Source organism: Rhincodon typus, chromosome 9, assembly GCF_021869965.1.
Source record: "Rhincodon typus isolate 14 chromosome 9, sRhiTyp1.1, whole genome shotgun sequence".
NCBI classification, from domain to species: domain Eukaryota; kingdom Metazoa; phylum Chordata; class Chondrichthyes; order Orectolobiformes; family Rhincodontidae; genus Rhincodon; species Rhincodon typus.
Window position 1 is genome coordinate 44320278 of NC_063340.1, and position 21715 is coordinate 44341992.

At 40.9% G+C, this 21715-nt stretch overlaps 1 protein-coding gene across 1 annotated transcript in view; it reads right to left on the reverse strand.

The window, feature by feature from the left end:
* Positions 1-21715, reverse strand: part of LOC109936295 (uncharacterized protein C2orf73) — a 59403-nt gene that overhangs the window by 37072 nt on the left and 616 nt on the right. Inside the window, exon 2 of the mRNA XM_020534911.2 lies at positions 7122-7302. Coding sequence (XP_020390500.1) covers positions 7122-7302 — 181 coding nt within the window. The remainder of the gene's footprint in view (positions 1-7121; positions 7303-21715) is intronic.

A 21715-nucleotide genomic window follows, 5' to 3' on the forward strand; every position in this document is an offset into this window, starting at 1 on the left:
AACAATTAAGCTTTTTCCCATGTTTTTATTCTTTTATTTTGGTTGTTTGGTTGGTTATTTGTTTATTTTGGAGGTTCACAAAACTGTGTTTCAGGTTTGTCTCTTCAATTTAGGGTAAAATGTAGGGAAGAAGGGAGTTCAATTTGCCTGTTGTTCAAGGTTAAAAGGAGGCTCAGGTTATTTTACTGTAGAGGAGTTGGAAGGTATTTACATCAGTAAACAATGATCTGAGGAGCTGAGTTCTGAGGAAGGTCACTGGACCCGAAACGTAAACTCTGATTTTCTCTCCACAGATGCTGCCAGTCCTGCTGAGCTTTTCCAGCAACTTCTGTTTTTGTATCTGAGTAGCTGTGTTGGTGCAGGTAGACTCCAAAGTTTCCCGGGAATGATATTGGGAGCACTGGGTTTTGTTAATGATAATACTTTAAATTGTCTATTTAGTTCCAAGATAGAATTGCATTTACTAATTCGCATTTCTACCTTTTGATTAACATTGTCATGGAGATGAGCTCTGAGAATTGAAGAGCCTATAGGAAGCCATTGTAGGATTTGCCTGTAGGTTTTTGAGACAGGGAACAAGACTCCATTGCTCAACATGCAGGATGTGGATGAGAGCTCACATGCAAACTGAAAAGGTCAGAAGTCACACAACACCAGGTTATAGTCCAACAGGTTTATTTGAAATCACAAGCTTTCCAAGCACTGCTCCTTCATCAGATGAAGTGAACAGAAGCACACAGGCATAGAATTTATAGGCAGAGAGATCAAAAGATCATACAAATTGTGTGAGTGGAGTGTCAACAGACTGAACAACAAGTCTCTGCAGGTGATCAGAAGTGTTAGATGGCGTGAGTAAAGTGTCAACAGCTGAATAACAAGTGAAGGGATGACCTATAATCTGATTAATTGAAGCAGAGAGATAATTACAAAAAAATAAAAATAAGATGCTACTGGAGACAAATCAAATGGCTGGAACAACATGATAGGTATAAGAGTCGCATGTTGAGGGTCTAACCAAAGGAACAAGTAATCCAAAACTTAAAAAAAAATTAATGTAGTTTTCCACATTTTCATGACATGAAGCCAGGTTTTTAGGATGCTGGGGTTTCTCAAAGCTCCACCTGAAGAATCTATTAGTACCAATTATCCCACAGCTATTTCTCCAAGAAGTATTAATTGACTGGAGACCAATTCTATTCAGGTATGCCTGCTATGGAAAGGGGCCCACTGAGGGAGGCATTCCTCTTCCTGCTTTAGGCTCAAGCACGGTGATTTGCTGGAATTTTTCCTCTAATCAGCTTCAAAATTGAGGTCAGGTGCAAAACAGCTCTTAAGCAGTCATTATTTGCCCATTTAAGGACCACAAATGGGGCAAGGGCAGGTGGTCAGCCTAGGCCTCATGCAGTAAAACAGCAGACAGATGAAGATAGGAGGAGAGGTGGTGAAAAGCCCATCAGGAGAATTTTATGAGTCGTGCTTCCCCCTGCAAACTTACCAGCAGTGGAACTTAAAATTCTACCAATAGTATCTAAAGCAGGTTACAATACAGCCAGATTATTGTTCCCATTCTTCTGTTTCATTATCTTTGAAATGAAGCACATGGGGCAGCAAATAAAAACCAAAAGAACTGTGGATGCTGTAAATCAGGAACAAAAACAGAAGTTGCTGGAAAAGCTCAGCAGGTCCGGCAGCACCTATGAAGAAAAAAATCAGAGTTAACGTTTCGGTCCAGTGACCCTTCCTCATAACTGATGGTTGCTGGGACAACATCGGTTTATATGCAGAAAATAGGGAGGGGGATGGGGTAGGGTGTAAATGATAGGATAGAACCCAAAGAGAGAGAAGAGCAGTTGGATAGATGAAGGAGTTGATAATGATCTGTCTGGGAGGGTGAATAGTTGTTAATGGGGACTGTCAGTGACTAGCAATGGGTAGTGTGTAAAGGCAGGCTATGTGATAACAAGGCCTGGTGTGTGGAGTAGGGTATTAGGACATGGGAGAGTTTAGGCCCTAAAATGATTGAACTTAATATTGAGTCCAGAGGGCTGCAGGGTCCCCAAGCAGAAAATGAGGTGTTGTTCTTCCAGCTTGTGCTGAACTTTGCTGGAACACTACAGCAAAACAGAGACAGAGATGCTGGCCAGGTAACAAGATGGTGTGTTAAACTGGCAAGCAATAGGTAGCTCAGGGACTTTTTTGCAAGCAGAATGCAGATGTTCTGCAAAGCGGTCACCCAGTCTACGCTTCGTTTCCCCAATGATTACATTGTGACCGGCGAATGCAATAGACTAGATTCTGGGAAGTGCAGGTGATGTGTTGCTTCACCCAGAAGGTACGTTTGGGCCTTGGATACTGTGGAGGGAGGAGGTAAACGAGCAGGTGTTACACCTTCACCGATTACAGGGGAAGGTGTCAGAGGGCTGTGGGGGGTGTGTTGGGGGTGAAAGAAGAGCGGACCAGGGTGTCCGGACGGTATGGTCCTTGCGGAAGGTGGACAAGGGAGGGGAGAGGAATATGTGTCTGATGGTAGCTGGAGATGGTGGAAATGGCATCTGATGATCTTCTGGATGTGGATGCTGGTGGGATGGTGCTTAATGACAAGGGGAGCCCTACTGCTGTTGGGGGATGGAAGAGAAGGGGTGAGGGCGGAAATACGGGAGATGGGTCAGACCCATTTGAGGGCCCTGTTGACAACGGTGCTGGGAAATCCTTAGTTGAGGAAGAAGGTGGACATTTCGGAGGCACCCTTGTCAAAGTTGGCCTCATTCGAACATATACAACGGAGACAGAGGAACTGAGAGAATGGGATGGAGTCTTTACAGGAAGCAGGGTGTGAGGATATATAGTCCAGGTAGCTGTGGAAGTCAGTGGGTTTACAATGGATATTAGTGGCTAGCCTATCCCCAGAAATGGAAACAGATGTCGAGGAAGGGAAGGGAGGAGTCAGGGATAGACCAGGTGAAAGTGAGGGCAGGGTGGAAATTGGAAGTGAAATCGATGAACTTTTCCAATTCTGGACGAGAGAGGGAAGCAGCACCAATGATATCATCGAAATATCAGAGGAAGAGTTGTGGGTGGGGCTGGAATAGGACTGGAACAAGGAATATTCCACGTACCCCACGAACAGACAGGCATAACTGGGGCCCATGCAGGTATCCATGGCCCTCCCTCTGACCTGAAGAAAATGACAGGAGTTAAAAGAGAAGTTGTTAGGGGCGAGGACAAGCATGGCCAAGCAGAGGAGGGTGGTGGTGGGTGGGGATGGTTCAGGTCTTTGCTCCAGGAGGAAGCGGAGAGTCCTAAGACCCTCCTGGCAGGGAATGGACATGTAAAGGGATTGCACATCCATGGTAAAGAGGAGGCAGCTGGAACCTGCAAACTGGAAGTTTTGAAACCGGTGTAAAGCGTCAAAGGAATCACAGAAGTATGTGGGCAGGGATTGGACGAGGGGAAAAAAGACTGTGTCAAGGTAGGAAGAGATGGGTTCTGTGGGGCAGGAGCAGGCTGAAACAATGGGTCTGCCTGGACAGTCCTGTTTGTGGATTTTTGGAAGGAGGTAGAAGCGAGCTGTGCGGGGCTGAGGGACTATAAGCTTGGAAGCAATGTGGGGGAGATCACCAGATGAAATGAGATCAGTTACCGTAGTAGATACAATGGCCTGATGCATCATGGTGGGGTCATGGTCCAGGGGAAGATAGGAGGAGGTATCTGAGAGCTGGCGCTCAGCCTCTGCAATGTAGAGGTCAATATGCCAGACTACGACAGTGCCATCCTTATCAGCAGGCTCAATAACAAAGTCCAGGTTAGATCTAAGCACCCACAGTGCAGTCAGTTCGGAGGGAGATAGGTCGGATTTGGTGAGGGGGGCAGAAAAATTGAGGCGACCAATATCATGTCAACAGTTCTCAATGAACAGATCGAGTGCAGGTAAAAGGCCAGAGGGAGGGGTTCAGGTGTAGGGACAGTTGGAAATGGGCAAAGGGGTCTGTGGGACGGGGTCAGGACTCTTGTCCAAAGAAATGGGCACAAAGGCGAAGACAGCGGAAGAAGAGTTCGGCATCATGTCCTGCCCAAAATTTGTTAAGGTAGGGACGCAGAGGAATAAAGCCGAGGCCTTTGCTGAGTACAGAATGTTCAGCATTGGAGAACGGAAGGTTAGGAGGGATGGTGAATACCCAACAGGAGGTGGAGTTTGGGGTGGCAAGTAAGGGAACATGGTGCAAAATAAGATGTGGGCGGCAGAGTTTTGGAATTGTGATTGCTTCTGTTTGCCAGGAATAGCTAAAGCAACAAACAATCCTCTGCTACAGGGAATGTCCTCAGTATTTACTCAAAGCACAGAAAGTATTTGACAGAGTGGATACCAGATAAATAGGCAGAGTAAGTATACATTCCAAGATTTTTGAGCACATTGTGTAAATGCTGATAGAGAAGTCCACAGTTCACAATAACATGATCAGGAATCATTCCGTGACTACAATATTCGTGAAGGTCTTGGATTGCATTACAAACCTACATCATAAAGTTTCAGCAGGTTTTGAATAGCTAAGAGGCAGAGACAGTCACACTGTAAAAGGCCCATTCCATTCTACAAGTCATGCGGCATAGTTACAGCCAGGATCTTTCAAAAATACAGAATTATTACTTATTTTGAGCTGTTCAGGTTGATCAACTGTGAACTGTGACAGTGATTTAATGAGAAATGCAAAAGAAACACAAGAAACTAAGACTTTCTAAACTGCTTCAGAAAGAATAAAAGTTGAAAGATTTGCTAGATTTTTAATTCTTTTTATTCAAGTATTCCACATTTATTTTTCTTTGTAACTGTGATTCCCCATTAAGATTTTGCAAATAGCGCTTATATTCACCATTCCTTTTCCGCTAATGGATATAATTTTGACTATTGAGTACAGTTCAATTATATGAAAGGAAAAGTGTACTTTATCTTAAAGAAAGGCTAATATTGTAATGTCGTCAACTAACAAGAAAATATGGGGGAAAATAACTCACCGGTTAATATTCGTGGTATTGTGTATAGCTATACAGGAAATATCCACCTTTGATATAGCTAATATATCTGACTTAAGATATGAGGCAACTGTGTATCTTACTATAAAGACTAATTACTCATTCCTATTAATTACAATGCTATAAAGGTATGTAAATTATTTAATACCTGTGCATGCATAAACAGTCTCGCTCTGGGGCATAACTCGCAACAAAACACTTACACAATAATCATGTTCAGATCACCGTGTAGTCATGAATGTTCTTACAACTTTAGGTGATTGTGTAAAAACAAGACTTTAATTTCAAAGGTATCATCTGTCAAATCTGTTGCCTAACACATTCAAGTTACATGTGTCAGCTGTATCCATTCGTGCACTCCTGGGCAAAAACAATTCCTGTTAACATTCAACAAGTCATTCTCCAGAGTTGAATCCAGACATTTTTTTCAACATATTATTACTCATTTTGAGATGTTTAGATTGATCAGCTGAGACAGTTATTTAATGAGAAATACTAAATTTGCAAGAAAATAATCAAATTCCCAGCATCTAAGAATACTTGTTAGAATTGTGTTTTTTAAATCATAATTTTCTAGGGAGTTAACAAGCAACTTTCTGATCTTTCCAGTTGAACCTTAGGAGGATATACAAAGGCAAGCAAGGTTGTCTTAGCCATAAGACGTAAGATATAGGAGCAGAATTAGACCATTCAGCCCACCAAGTCTGCTGTGCCATTTAATCATGGCTGATGTGTTTCTCAACTCCACTCTCTTGCTTTCTCCCCGTAATCCTTGATCCCCTTACTAATAAAGAACCTATCTATATTTATTTTATAAACGCTCAATGACTTGGCTTCCACAGTCTTGTGCAACAACAAGTTCCACAGATTCACCACCCTCTGGCTGAAGGAATTCCTCATCTCTGTTCTAAAGAGTCGACCCTTCACTCTGAGGCTGTGCCCTCAGGTCCTAGTTTCTCCTACTAGTGAAACTACCTGCTCCATGTCCACTCTATCCAAGCCCTTAGTATTCTGTAAGTTTCAATGAGATTCACCCCTCATCTTCTAAACTCTATCGAGTACAGACCCAGAGTACTCAAACGCTCCTCATATGACAAGCTGTTCATTTCCAGGATCATTCTTGTGAACTTCCTCTGGACTTCCTCCAAGGCCAGTGCATCTTTCCTTGGATATGGAGCCCAAAACTGCTCACAATATTCAAAATGCAGTCTGACCATAGGCTTATACAGCCTCAGCAGTACATCACTGTTCTTGTATTCTAGTCCTCTTGGAATAACTGCTAACATTGCATCTGTCTTCCTAGCTGCCAACTAATCCCGCATGTTAACCTTAAGAGTGACAGGATTGACAGAAATACATTGATTTAAGCCTGGTGTTTTTGATACTTCTTAGTAAGCAATTAGTTAATTCATATATGACGATATACATTTGGAACTGCATTTTGACTCAATTCACTACATCATTTTATATTATGTACCTCCAATTTTTCCATTCTGTCAAAACATACCACACTGCCATTCCAAACTCTGTTTTCCATATCTTATTTTGTACAATGTCACAGTCACCTATAACCCCATGTCTTTGCTGACTACCCTGAATCCCAATTCCCATATTGCCTTAAATTCAAAATTCTCATGGTGTTGAAATGCATCCACATTTTTTGACCTACCTATTACTATAATCTCCTCCAGCCCTACAAATCCATGAGAACTTCTCCATTTGTTTAAATCTAGCCACTTTCACATCCTCTACCTTTTAGACATCTTTAGCAGCCATGGTTCAGCTGCTTGGACTCTACAGCCTGGAATTCTTGTCTTAAATTATTCTATCTTCCTGTCTACATTTGAGATTCCTCTCAAAACCCATTCACTTTTTTGAGTTCAGCTCCCTAAAAGATCATATTTTCTCACAGATTGTATATAAAGACAGATCTTTGTTGTTCAAATCTTACTCAGAATGCCTTGTGTTTTTAAATATGTGTATAAATTACAAAATTAAAAGAGATATATATTTGTATATTTAATTTTGCTGCACTCAATAACTTAAAAAAATTAATATGACGCATGTATGAACTAAGATTCACCATGACTTACCTGCTCTGGCAGTGTATCTTCAGCTTCCATATATGCAAATGGCTCATTAATAAATCTTGTATTACTTCTAATATATTTTGCATAATGAGGTTGGGGTTTATTACGATTTGGTGATCTTGGGCGTTGAGGGAAGGCCTTGGTGCTATCATGGAGATTATTGAATATTCCTGAAGTATTTGGGCTGAAACCATGGAGACCAAACAATTATTTAATTAAATAGTTATAGATACATGTTAAACATCAACATTAATCAAAATAAGCTTCCTTATTTATGTACATTTTATTGCTTTCACTTTGAAAATAATTGCTTTTCTCCTGATTTGTTTCCAAACACTACTTACATTCTTTGACAGAGAAAGTAGGAAAATAGCTCGTTGCTAGGCACTTTCTGTAGTGTCTTGAAGGTGCCAATTTTGAAAGCAGCAGGTGATGCTCGAGGTTAGGGAATCTTTTACAATATCAGCTCAAATGAGAGACAGGAAAGGAAATTAGGTTGTCAGATTGAATGAGCTGGAGATAGGTCTCCTACATTATGTGACCTTGAAGTGAGAAGTGGGAATTTGGGTGAGAAACAAAGGCTTGAGGTGAGGACAGAGTTGTAGATCACTGTATGTTTAGGTGAGGAAATAAATGGAGAGCTGAAGCCACAGATATAGCTGAATGAATGGCCTCTAATTTGGTAATTTAAAAAAAGCCTCATACTTATTGTTGGTGTGGGGGGAAATGGAAAGGACTGAAGGAGACAACTACTAGTGGAGAATCAGTTAACTTAGTTCTCCAGAAAACTGATGTGGTTTGTTTGTAGACGGGACAGCAGGGTTTGATAGGCACACTTGGGTTTTTGCCCCATCTTGAGGCAGGGGAAATGGGGGAGTACTAGACTAAGATATGAGAAAGGGACTACTGGGAAGTGGAATAGAGATTTTATTCAAGACAAACTCTAAGCTAAGAAAACAGTTGCAAAGAAAAATAAGATATACACAGATAAGTAACAGTTGGAGTTGTCTGTAATCTACCAGGAAGGGAAAAGATTTCCAGGGAAAGATGAAGAAGTCAGTGGAGTTAAAAGATGATAAGAGGAAATTTATGTCTTATCATTCACTCAGATAATGAGAGTGAAGAAACCATGGGAAATGTTGAGGTTAGGACAATGGAAATGAATATAATTAGGAGCATTTAAAGAGACGTTCACAGGTAGTTGAGGTATAGATTGAAATTGTCTCGGATGAGAAATCTTTTTACACAAATTTGAGGGGGTGGGGGTGAACAGAAGAAAGGACATCAAAGAGAAATTCAAGCAGATCTTGATGGCATAGAAGAAAATGAGAAGTTTAAAAGAAATGCAAAAGACAAGGTAAAACAGAATAAGGTCTGGTGATCGAAGGAATAAGAAGACATTAGATGATGGCAAAAGCCAATGTGTGACTTGCCAATAACTGTCACCAAATTACTGTCACAGCCTGCACTGAACAAAAAGAAAAAACAAATTGAAGTAAAGTGACGTCCTCAAAAAGAAATTTAATTATATTGAGATCATGGATGGAAGGTGCCTTGTACAAGAACAACAGACATCCTGGAAGAAAATGTAAAACATTACAAATAAAATATACATTTTCCTAGTACTAACAGACTGGACTAGCTAAGATAATAACATTCTAGGTGTTTGAGCTTATGTCACAAATCAGTGCTGAGAAATTTCAGTATTTTCAGAGGTACTGTTCTTTGGAGGATTTACATCGTCAGACCTCATATGCCTGTTCCAATGGCTGAGATTGATGTTAAAGATTCCTGGTGCTATTTGAAAAATAGAGAGTTCTTCTAATGTCTTGGCTAGTATTCCTCTCTCCATCAATATCATTCAAAAAGGTTAACTAATTCCTATCTTCATTTGTGTGATCAAGCTGAACATGTTTTAACTTTTTTTGCAAAGCAACAGGTGCTGCAAAATAATTTATTCCGTGCAAAGTGAACTGTAGTGACTCTGATGGTCATGACAATCATCTAAATAAATGCAAGTCTAATTTTTTGATGACAATTCTTACAGTTTTCCAGCCAATCTGCTTTTAAGGTCTTTGAAGATCGATAAGTGAGATGTATATTTTATGGAACTCTACATCACTATTGGCAGACAGTATGCATTCCTTATCAGGCGCACAGAAATCTTCAAATGAGGTAATGAATTTCTAATAGGTACCCAGAAACCAAAGTAAAACTGATGAATACTTCATTTCCAAAATCACTCTCAAAATCATTAACTCAAAAAATATATCTTCGTTGCACCCACTGTGAGTGCATGTACTTTTTAACCAAAGATGGCAAACAATTGCCACAAGTAATGATCATGTCATACTGCAATATTCAGCATCTCTATTAAATCCTGGCAGTAAATGCTGGTTGCACTATCAAAATCAATTCAAACTTGGCAATTGCTGAATCATGATACTTAACTGTAAATTGGATTTACAGAACTAGTGAGAGTTCAGCTCCTAGCCATTAAATTTCAAAAATCGTAAGTGCAGAAGCCTGGTTCAATGATGTGTGCAGGAAGGCATGTCAGGAACAGCACCAGGCCTAACTGCACTTTTTGTCCAATACTGCCACACATCTTGCCATAGCCCACATTGTTCAAACCCCTTATAAGATTCGCTCTTGCTTACTGTTCCCGCATTAAGTGAGGGAGGGAGGTACAGACCTCTCTCCTCTTTGGCATGTTAGGATCACTAGGCTATTCGCAAGCTCAGTATGTCTGTTACCATCACTGTGGATCTTAACTTAGGCTTTCCTTAGTTGAGATCAGTGGGGATAGCTGGAGACAAAAACAGTTGGGTAACCCTACTTTTGTACTGGACATACTACTAACTACGTAGGTCAGGCAGAGCCGGAGCCTCAGTTGACTTTGTTAGTATCTGATCTTACCTCACCGATGGTGCAGACTGTCCATTCACATATTTCGCATATATACAATTTTATATAAAATATATACAATACATACAATGCAGAATAGGCTGACCACAAGTCATAAGAGTCTGGAATGCACAACCTGAGCGGGTTGTTCAGTAATCTTACAATCTTTAAAAGATACTCAGATAAGCATGTGAAGTGTCATAAAATTCAACGCTATGGGCCTAGTGCTGGAATGTAAGACTAGTGCAGATTTAGTGTATTTTTGGCAGTACAGATTTGAAAGGCTGAAGGCCCTCTTTCTGTACTGTATGATTCGATGATTCTAAGCAGTCACACTCTCAAAATATTAGCAACTCTTCATAAATTCACAGTCTGGTACCTTCAGGACTTTTAAAAAGGTATTTTGGAACCATGGGAATTACACTCTACGGACTTTCAAGTCAAAGTACTAGAGTTCCTATTAGTCTACTCCAGAATCAGAAAGGTATCGCATTCCACAGTTGACTGCTTGTTAACAACTTGCAATCTGCAGCAGGACAGCTCTTTGAGTAGAATATCACTGGCAGGTAGAAGCACCCATGAAATTTCCCATCTGCCCTTCCAACCAACCACCCACCTGCCTCTGACCTGTCTACAATTTTACAGTAGACAATTGAAACTCAAAATGGCTTGCTCATTCTTGCCCTATTTGAGGCTATCAAGTGGCCAATTATTAAACAGCCTGGCTGATTAGCTTGGTTGGACCTGGGAGAGAAAAAAGGGTTGGGTGCTTCCATCAAAGAACATAGAACAGTACAGCATAGGAACAGGCCCTTCGACCTGCCATATCTTTACACTCTTTCCACATTATGTGACCTCCATAAAGTCTGCCCACTCACTCCCTCCTTTCTTCTCTACCTGACCACTCCATCATGTCCTAGCCCTGGTCCCCTTCCACTCCAATTGTGACTCTCTGGATTTACCAGGTCCTTGTAGTCCCAGCAGTTGCTACTGGTCCAAGTGGCACTGCTGGAAATACAAAGCTTGGCCAGTCAGATGGCTGCTGGTTCTCTGAGGTAGGATTCCGTGTATGATGAGGGGAAGCCTCAAGGGGTGGCACAGTGGCACAGTGGTTAGCATTGCTGCCTCACAACCCCAGGAACCTAGGTTTGATTCCAGCCTTGTGTGGAGTTTGCACATTCTCCCCATGTCTACATGGGTTTCCTCTGGGTGCCCTAGCTTCCTCCCTCAATCTAAAGATGTGCAGGCTAGGTGGGCTAACTGTGGTAAAATGTGAGGTTACAGGGATGGGGTGGGTGATCTTTGGATGGTTGGTTTGGATTCAATGGCCTGATGGCCTCCAACTGCGTGGTTGGGATTCTATGAATTCTATGATCTTCAGCACAATCAATGTGCAGTACAGCATTAAATGGCTGTGGAGCTGCAATGATTAGCAGAGCTGCTGCAATACTGACTTTTTCAGAGGTGGGCAAGAAGCCCTGTCAGCTGAAAACCCAACTCTTGGAGATCTAGTTGCTGTACAATTGAAAAAGTCATAAAAGTGTATCTAAACAGGCAGAATTATGTTTGTCTACAGATTAAAAACGAATGCAATAGCCAAAAAAAATTAAAATGAAATGGGGCCTACATCCTAGTCTCTTAACTTTATTCCCACTAAACTACTTACTATCCAACATACTTTCCTGACTCCCATATTAGTTGATATTGTTAATGATTCTCTCTCCGCAGGTACTGACTACATCACTTCAAATCTGCTATCATCTGCTCTCTCCTAAAAAATCCCTTAGCCCCTCTGCCCTTGCTGACTTTCACCCTCATCTCTTAAAATTTAATTTTCTCTTTTTTCGGATGCAGCTGCTTACCATATCTGTGCCCGTCATTCTAGAACTGTTTAAATCCCTCCAATCAGATGTCCACTCTTGTCACAGTACTAAGATGATTCTGATCGAAGTCACAAATGACATCCTATTTGATTGCGACAAAGTAAGCTGTTTCTTGTCATCCTTCTTAATCTGTCTGCAGCATTTGACATAATTGATCACGTCAACAAGGCGCCCCAAAGTTCATCTCCTCTATTCTCCAGTTGAGTGGGACTCTGTTGAAGGGTTCCATACCTATCTATCTCATATAGTTAGATAAGCAGTTGCCAGGGCTTTAAGTTCCAAACTGGCACAACACCACCCCCATTCTCACCTCCAACCAACAGATGGTGGCCTGTTTCTTGTTATATGCTAACTTCGTAGAGACATATTCAAAAAACACAATGTCAAATTCCATATGTACATTGACCAGACTTAATTCTATTTTATTACCACCTCTTTTGAACCCTCCATAGTCTTTAAATTGCCAGAGTGGTTAGCTGAGTTCCAGAGATAGTAGAGCAGAAATTTCCTCCAACAAACATTAAGAAGAGCAAAGCCCTTGTCTTTACTGCCTGCCTTAAGCTTTGTTCCCTAGCAACCAACTGCACTCTTCTCCCTAGCAACTGTCTGAGTTTGAACCATGTCTTCAAACACTGTTCTCGTAACTGATCCACAAATGAGCTTCTGACCACTTAGCTGTGCCATAACTAAGGCTGCCTTTTTTCACTTCATTAACATCAGACAACTTCACCCTCTCTCTGATATGTGCTGCTGATACTCTCAAGGCTAGCGTTGTTGCCTTTTCTAATTCATTCCTGGTCAGATTTCCATCCTCCACTTGCCATAAATTATGTGCAACCAATATTTCACTATCTGTATCACACTGAATTACACTAATCCATCACTCCTGTATGATACATTGCCTCCCCAGATAAGCAACATTTAGCTTTTAAAATTCTCATCCTCATATTCAAATTACTCTTTAACCTCACTCCTCCCTATATCTATAACCTCAGCCAGCTCCACAACCCTCTGAGATAACTGCACTTTTCAATTCTGGCATTTTATGCATTCTTGCTCCACCATGACAGCCGTACCAACTGTTGCTAAGGAGCAAAGCTTTGGTGTTCCCTCCCAAAGCCTTTCCAACTCTCTTTACTTTTTTAATACACTTTTAAAACGTACATCTTTAACCAACCTTTTCAACGATTTCCCTAATATCCTGTTATGCAGATTGGTATGAAATTCTGTTTGACAATGCTCCTGTGAAATATCCTGGGAAGCTTTACGACAGTGAGGGTGCTAAATAAATGTATCTTGTTGTAGGGAAAATGCATTTACAATGTTGGCAGGGGATGACAAAAGTTTATGTGGGGACTTCTAGCACTGAAAATAGTAAAGATTGAAATATTCACTTCCATATCAGCAGATATTGAACTATCACAATGTTGGAATCGATTACATAAATTTTCACCAGTACAACTACTTGGATGATGCATTATTTCATACTGGCATGATCAATAATTATCCATTAGCTTTTCAGTTGATACTCCTTAAGGTAATAGAATATGCTTCTAATACATATCCTTTTTTTCCTGTGGACTACTGCAATATATCTCTCACAAACTTCAAGGACAACTGTATGAAGACATGTAACATTAGATCTGAACACACACAACCCAAAGATCACAAAGCAGAGATTATTTATTTTACTCACATCAGATCAGTACAAATAAAAAGGAAAATTAAAGTTAAACATGGAAGATATAGTATTTACATGGAATTAAGCCTGTGTTTTTTTCACATTTGGTTGAGGAAATCCTTTCTGTGTCTGATCCACCTCCCATGATGCCTCCTTCCATTAAAGACACTCTTTCTTCTGGAAAGGGTTGTTTAACTGTTCCAGCTCTCTGTCTGGTTCTCTCCCTCAGCATTCCTCACATCCACTTTCCTGCCCTTTTCCCATTACCTTTGATTCTTCTACGGATCAAGAATCTAGCTATCTCAGCCTTAAATACAGACAAGGACTCTGCCCCCACAGCTCTCTGTGGCAGGGAGTTCTGAAGGGTCATGACCCTCTGAGAGAAGAAATTCCTCCTCACCTCACCTCAATCTTAAATTGGTGTCCCTTTATTATGAGACTATGGCCTCTGGTTCTAGACTCTCCCATGAAGGGAAAAACCATTTCAGTATTTACCCAGCCAAGCCCCTTAAGAACCATGAGATCACCTCTCATTTTTCTAAATTCCAATGAGTAGCATCCCAATGTATCCACCCTTTGCTCATAGCACAATCCCTCCACACCAGGAATCAGTCTTCCAATTGTTTAACGTCTTTCTTCCCTGTACTTTTCTTTCAGTCCTCTTGGATATCATTTCAAACACCTGACTGAGCCTCATGTGATGCTCGTCTCCATCAGAAGATTTGATGAATCCCTGGATATGATCCAAGAGAAGAACTGGGACATGTCCAAAGAAAAGATTGTGGGGAGAATAGCCCATGTATGAGCGCAGGGTGCTATTATAAAACTAATCCAAGTCCAGAATGTACTTACGCCACTTCTGTTTATTCTTTGCAGGCAAGGTGTGTGGACAATCATGCAAAGAACGGATGAATTGTTCAGTATGTCATTGCCCTCTGGATGATAGAGGGTGGCGTGGATCATGGCAATGCCATTAACCTTGCAAAGCTCTTGTAGGATTTTGCTCTCAAATCACTGTGAATTTGACATGGAACACTGAATTGGACAAACCAATTATGTACTATCACTCTGGCTACAGTTGAGGCATTTAGATCACGGATGGAAACAGTCTCATGAACTAGATCAAATCATCTGTGAGTACAAGATAACAAGGTGTAGAGCTGGATGAACACAGCAGGCCAAGCAGCATCAGAGGAGCAGGAAAGCTGACGTTTCAGGTCTGGACCCGAAATGGGTTGTTGCCTGTAAACATTTCAAACACTGTCCTGATTAGAATGTCTCTGAATCTCTGGAAACTAACCCAATTCAGAGTTAGCAGTTCAAGTGCCATACTGGAGTAATTCACCATATTCCTCCTGTTTGGTTTAAGTCTCCGACTGACATAAACAATAACCACTTTTTCCCGACTTGAGCCTGTGATAGCACTGTTCCTAAGTTGAAGAAACTGGTGTCACTTTCCAGTATGAAAGGGAGATGGAAATCTGGGAAGCTAAGGATGGGTTATGAGACAAGCTTCTGTTTGTAGGTCTAGAAGGAGTGTTCACATGCTGAGGTCCAACTCCCCCTGGTGTATCACACATCATTCATCCCTTCCCAACCATTGCTTTACCATTTTCTGATTTTCTCAGCAGATCATGGAGTGAGGTAGACAACTGTGTGTATTCTTGCCCAAACCTCCTACAATCACCAGCTAGACCAAGGAACCAACGCAGATCTCTCCCCATCTTAGGCTGGGGCTAGTCTTCTACCAGTTGGACTTTCTCACCATCAGAAGTAACGATCTCCTTGATAATGAACTGCCCAAAGTATTGTATTTATTTCCAGAAAAGTTGGCACTTCTCTGGTCTGACTTTCAAGTTAAACTGTGAAAAGTGGACCAAGTTGGTGTCGTATCTTGTAAGGGCCTCAAATATAGTAGTAGAGATGTTATATCATCCAGATACACAAAGAGGGACAGAAAATGAAGATCACGAAACGTTTTATCCATTACACGCATGAAAGTATCAGACACAATACAGAGCCCAAGCAGCATTCTTGTGTATTCATAAGGTCCCCCAGTGCCTACTTGGAATTCCATCTCTTCAATGTATTTTTCAACAATGCGTAATTGGTTATAATTGTGGGTCAAATCAACACTGCAGAATACTATGGACCTTTGAGAACTTTCAGTGTTTTCTCAATCCTAGGTAAAGGGTAAGCATCAGTATGAGTCTTTGCATCAATGCCCAGTAGTCAACTTGGATCCTCAGTTTTCTGTTTTATTTCCTCACAAGGGTTGTGGGTGAGGATTCTGCGCTTGATGACTCTTGGATGATATCTTACTCCAAAGACTTCTGTAGGTTGTCCCAGACTTATCCCAGTGATGGAGTGGGATCTGGCAATAAGGAATATTTAATGGTCAGTCACCTTTCATCACCCCCATGTGGCTCACCAAGTCACAATACCCAATATCATCATCAACACTGGGTATCCTCCAACTTGCCAATGTCCATCTTTGAAATGAGGTTAGAAATGCCTCCTCCTGTCAGTTCACTGACCATAACAGTGGCAGGTTTAAGGGCATCTATGGTGGTCTTGGTTGGAGGTAAACAGCATTATCATTGAAATTGGCAATCTGCATGTGTACTCTACCCTTTTCTCTAACAATGATGAGGATGGCTCCCCAAGTTATACCAAGTATGAGCTCTATTATGTGTGACATGTAATCCTCGAAAGTCCTGAAGTTAACCAGTTGGAGATAACTGGCATAAACCTTCAAGAACAGTGATAGTGAGAAAAGGTAAAAGAACGGTCCAACCAACGGTACTTGAGAATTCTAGTATTGCTTACAGGCCACTGCACATTGAGTGCATGAGGCAAGGTCAAAGATTCCTTGGAGATACTAAGAACCACCGATGCTGGAGTCAGAGATAACACAGCATAGAGTTGGAGGAACACAGCAGGTCAGGCAGCATCAGAGGAGCAGGAAAGTTGATGTTTCAGGTCGGGACCCTTCTTCAGAAATGGGGGCTTCGCATTGGGGTTATAACTCACTCAGAGATAGTAAGAACTGCCGATGCTGGAGTCAGAGATATCACAGTGTAGAGCTGGAGGAACACAGCAGGCCAGGCAGCATCAGAGGAGCAGAAAAGCTGACGTTTCGGGTCGGGACCCTTCTTCAGAAATGGGGGCTTCGCGTTGGGGTTATAACTCACTCAGAGATAGTAAGAACCATCGATGCTGGAGTCATAGATAACACAGTGTAGAGCTGGAGGAACACAGTAGGCCAGGCAGCATCGGAGGAGCAGGAAAGCTGATGTTTCGGGTCGGGACCCTTCTTCAGAAATGGGAGCTTCGCATTGGGGTTATAACTCACTCAGAGATAGTAAGAACCGGCGATGCTGGAGTCAGAGATAACACAGTGTAGAGCTGGAGGAACACAGCAGGCCAGGCAGCATCAGAGGAGCAGGAAAGCTGACGTTTTTGGTCGGGACCCTTCTTCAGAAATGGGCCTTAGCCTCATCTGTCAACCTCACAATGTGCTGTTCATAGCAGTCACTACATGTGCTTCTAAGGATGCCCAGTTATCTCTTAGCACATTCAACCCAACACCATGCGTATTCTCAACTTCCTTACTTCTGCTGAAATACAGATTGGGCAAACTACCATATACCCCCAACTTATGAAAACTGTGATTGCAAAGATGGCTGACTTAGATGAGGAAAGAGCCAACAACCAGCTCACACTCCTCAGCAAGACGCTCACAGAAAATCTGGTGATTAAGAGTTGAGAACTCCATTCCTGAATCAATTAAGAATGATGCATTTCATCTGTCAAATTTCACGTTTACTGTAAGGCACACTCCTATCACTCTACATAAGACTGAACCTCTACCTGGAGGAACTTGGTTCCCCCTACTAGTTCTTGACGGGAGACCCAGACGGTTGAACTTCTGATGAGAAAGGAAAGCCTGGATGGGGTCTCTGTGTCTGACAGCAGTGGTGGCCGTGGTTGTTGAGAACAGTCCTGTTGGAAAAGCTCGGCCTTGTCACAAGTCCAAAACCCCTTTGGAACAGCCCTTCAGTGGGATTGGCCGTGAGGCTTACCATGGTGATAGGACAGCAAAGTCTGGATCTGTGCTTTGTTACTATTAAGCCTCCTCAACTCAATTTGGAGGCTCCCATCTGTCACTGCTCTCATGAGGCAGTCCTTCAGAAGTACCAGATCATCGGGTGCTTCCAGTCTTCCCCTGTATCCCTCCAGCTTCCTACTCCAATGGACGGAATATCCAACCAGGAGTTCTAATTTCTTCCTCTGCAGTGTCAAAGGAATGCAGATGGGAGGCCTCTGCCTGGGTTTGACCTACAGGTCTAATTTTCTCTGCTAAACCTTGAATGATGCTGGAGTAGCTTCAGCCTCCCACATAGACAATGCCAGTTTGAAATCCCCCACCATCTGCTCCTTCTCAAACAGGCACCTTTCAACCTCATCTGCCATGACTTGGTGTTTATGCTATGGATCCCTGTTGATTACGCCATGAGATGTGAACATACAGACAGCCCAAAGAACAAAAAGTAGGGATCCTTTATTCCGTTGACATTAGGTCACTACAAAGATGAAGGAAAATTAAAATCAAAAATGGCAGACACAGTATTTACTTGGAATTAAGCCTATGATTTTTTACGTCCAGTTTAAGAAATTCTTTGCCCGTCTGATGCTTCTCCCAGTGAGGTCCCCTTCCCCCAAAGATACCCTTTCCTCCAGAGAGGATCCACTTGTCTGCTTCAGCTGCCCTATTCGCTGCCCTCTCTCACCATTGTCATCTATTCCTGGAAGCTCTGTTACAGACAGAAGCATCTGTACTAACAAAGAGTACTGAGAATCACCATATGTACAATAACTGAGCACATAGAGACTAACAACTCCTCTCTAAAGTCATTTTAGAAGTCCTATTCAAAATAGTCACAAGTTTCACAGGGTTATGCATACAGTATACTCACAGATGGTTAAGAGATCAAAAAGCTCCTTTTCAAACTGTGAATGTTGGAATAATGGTAGAACTTCCTTAAATGAACGATGCTATACTATGCCATTGCTGAAGTTTCAAAGTCCAGGAATCTCACTCTCAATATTGTCAAATTTTGTGATACATGGCTAGAAGAAGAATGGTGAATATGTGGATCAAGAATGCCCAATCAAGCTGATGGAACCTCAATTATACAAAATTATTGCTCCTCTCTCCAGAATTTCCCTGCCACTCACGCATTTCCTGTACAAAGAATTCATTCACTATCCCTTGACGAATCTAATTATCAGACAAGTGACGACTGCTGTTCCTCTCAGTGGAGGATTTAAGGAGTTGCAAATTTCTCAGTCAGATAGGCCAAAAAAAGAGAAAGCACAGTTAAGAAATATAGAAGATAAAGAGATAAAGAAAAAGAAATGAAGAAACAGGAAAGTAAAGACTGAAATGAATAGTGAAAGGAGAATAACAGATTGACTTCCGACCAATCATGGTACAGATGTAACTGCACACTTCTGGCCATGTTTCTGCTCGGATGCAAATGAATTCTAAAGTATACAGCCAGGGACTAGGGCCCTCAGGGCACAGTGGTAGTGTCCCTACCTCTCAGCCAGGAGGCTTAGGTTTAAGTCCCACACGCTTCAGAGATGTGTAATAACATCTCTGAACATTGATTAAAAATAACTACAGCCTGAGACTGAAAACGGCACTCCTACAATTCATCCCAATTTGACTGCAATGACCTCTGCAACTACAGACCAGAGAATCACTCCTGTCCCGTTGATACACTGTGTCACATGTACCTCCTGGAATGTCTGCACCTTTCAATGTGCGGTGTTCCTATAATAGGTCTGTTACGTTTAGGGCTGGTACCCTTTCACTGGTTTGAGATCATTTTCTCAATCTGCATGTTTACACTTTTCTTTCTTTATTTCTTACTCTAATAGCATTACTCTAGTACAAGGGCATGTGCCATGTTCTCTCTTCTGAAGCAAAACCCTTTTCATTTAATGCTGCAGTTAAAGTCTGATGAATGATGATAAAGAATGTCAGTTTGAAATTCCAAATATTCAGGATGATTTAAATTAATTGGACTAGCAATCATCCCATAACACTTGACTGAATTAGTCAGTTCATTTAACTCATCACTTTTTTAATAGCTTTTCATTTTTTTCCCCAGAACTATAATGTGAATCATTGGTTACATTCAAAGGCTAAGTAATAGTTTGACAGGACACAATATGAACTTTCCTCTGTGGTTGCAATAATTTTGATATGGTATAGTCATTAAGATGGTTAGTCCTACACAGAAGAACTTTCTGAGCTTCCACTATTCATAGAATGATGGTAGGGCCATCCACCTGACATGACTATCCCACTAGAAATCATGATTCAGAGCCATCTGCTCAGTCTGACTCTATCAAAGTGTGCCAAATGCATTAATACTGGATTACAAATAACACCCAATTATGATAGACAATCTATTATAGTGCTTATCAGTAAACGGCATCCAGAAAATTTTGTTGTCTGTTATATTTGGACAACTTGCTCACAAGCTGTTTTGTTCCACAATTGTTTTTATAGGCCAATGGTTAATGGGTTGGCAATTCACTTCAAAATGATTAAGCAGTTTGTCAAAATCTCTCAATGAATGAAATGCTAATAGAGTGGAGAGATCATAACGCAACAGTCAATTACAAGAAGTGTTTTTGCATTCTGGGAGATTGTACAATTGGCATTCAATTTAAAATGATATGCTTCTCTTAACCAGAGCAATGTATAAATGGGACAAAATGTATTTCACCTTTCTAACTTATTTTCATTGTAACTTCAAAATGATTCTTATTAGAGAATGTAATGAATATAAGTTATTCCTTTACAAACTTTGTCACCATTTTCTGATAAAACACAAAAGCACAAAATTTACACAGAGTCCAACTGATGTGATTTACAGCTTTTAACTCTTATTTTAGAGCTAATTTAGATCAGGAGTATTTCACTGATAACCTCAGTCTGCTGAGTTCGAACCAGTCAATCCCACAAGCACTTTGTTTTGAATCTATAGGATTTTTGGAAATCAAAGTTGAAGGCAAATTACAGGTAAAGTCACCATTGTCCTACCAGACCATAGGGCTGCTCTAATCGGAGAAAGATGACTGGTGGTGGTTAAACGTGAGGGTCACCACGCCTCAGTTGAGGGAAGAGGTTGAAGAGGAAAGTCCTTCATGGTAAATTCATAGAAGAAGGTGGAGTTGAGGTAAAAGATGATTCAATCTTATCGACTACCCAACAGTTGGATCACCAACACCTTTTCCTATTTTTCACGTTCTTATGTATCTGATCTGCACCAAACAATATACAATTTTGCACTTTGGAACAGGTGTTAGCATTGTAAAGTTTAGGATATTTTAGGATATAAATTAGATTGGTCATATAGCCTGAATCCTATGAATGTTTGACAGACAAGTCCATGATCATAAGCAAATACTAATAGGTCCACATTCATGCTACATTTTACAAAACATAATTACAATTAAGTTTTAAGTGAAGCACATACTTTTTGATCTGACTTTTATTCCAAGTTAATAATAAAATTGTTCAAACATTTATCAGTTATTGAAAAACAATTAAATCAACATTATAATCACTTTTTTTTTGCAAGGACCTATAAACTTTTTTCCAGAAAATTATTTAACTTCATGTAAGTTACAGAAATGTTTTTTAAAAAGTTTAGTATAGGGGTTATCTCATGTTAGTTTTAGTGGGAAAACTAAAGGACACAGATCTTCTCTCAAATTGACAAATTTGCCTTTTTAACAGTTCAACATGATGATCATTGACAATTACGCACTTCTTGTGTGCAAAAGAATTAATAACAATGATTAGTCATAATCTGTGAGAATAGGAGCCACAAAATAGTATATGGCTAAATGGAATGTCTGCTTTGTCGAAGCTGATCTGCTACCTGGCAATTTAGAAGTACCTTCAAGAAGTATTAATATAAACAAGCTACTGGAGCCAAGTCAAACGTCTGACTGTAAAAATGTTACCAACCTATTTTCTGAGCCATGGTCAGCGTTTAGATATTATATGATTATTCGTTAAAATTGTCAGTACGTAGCTT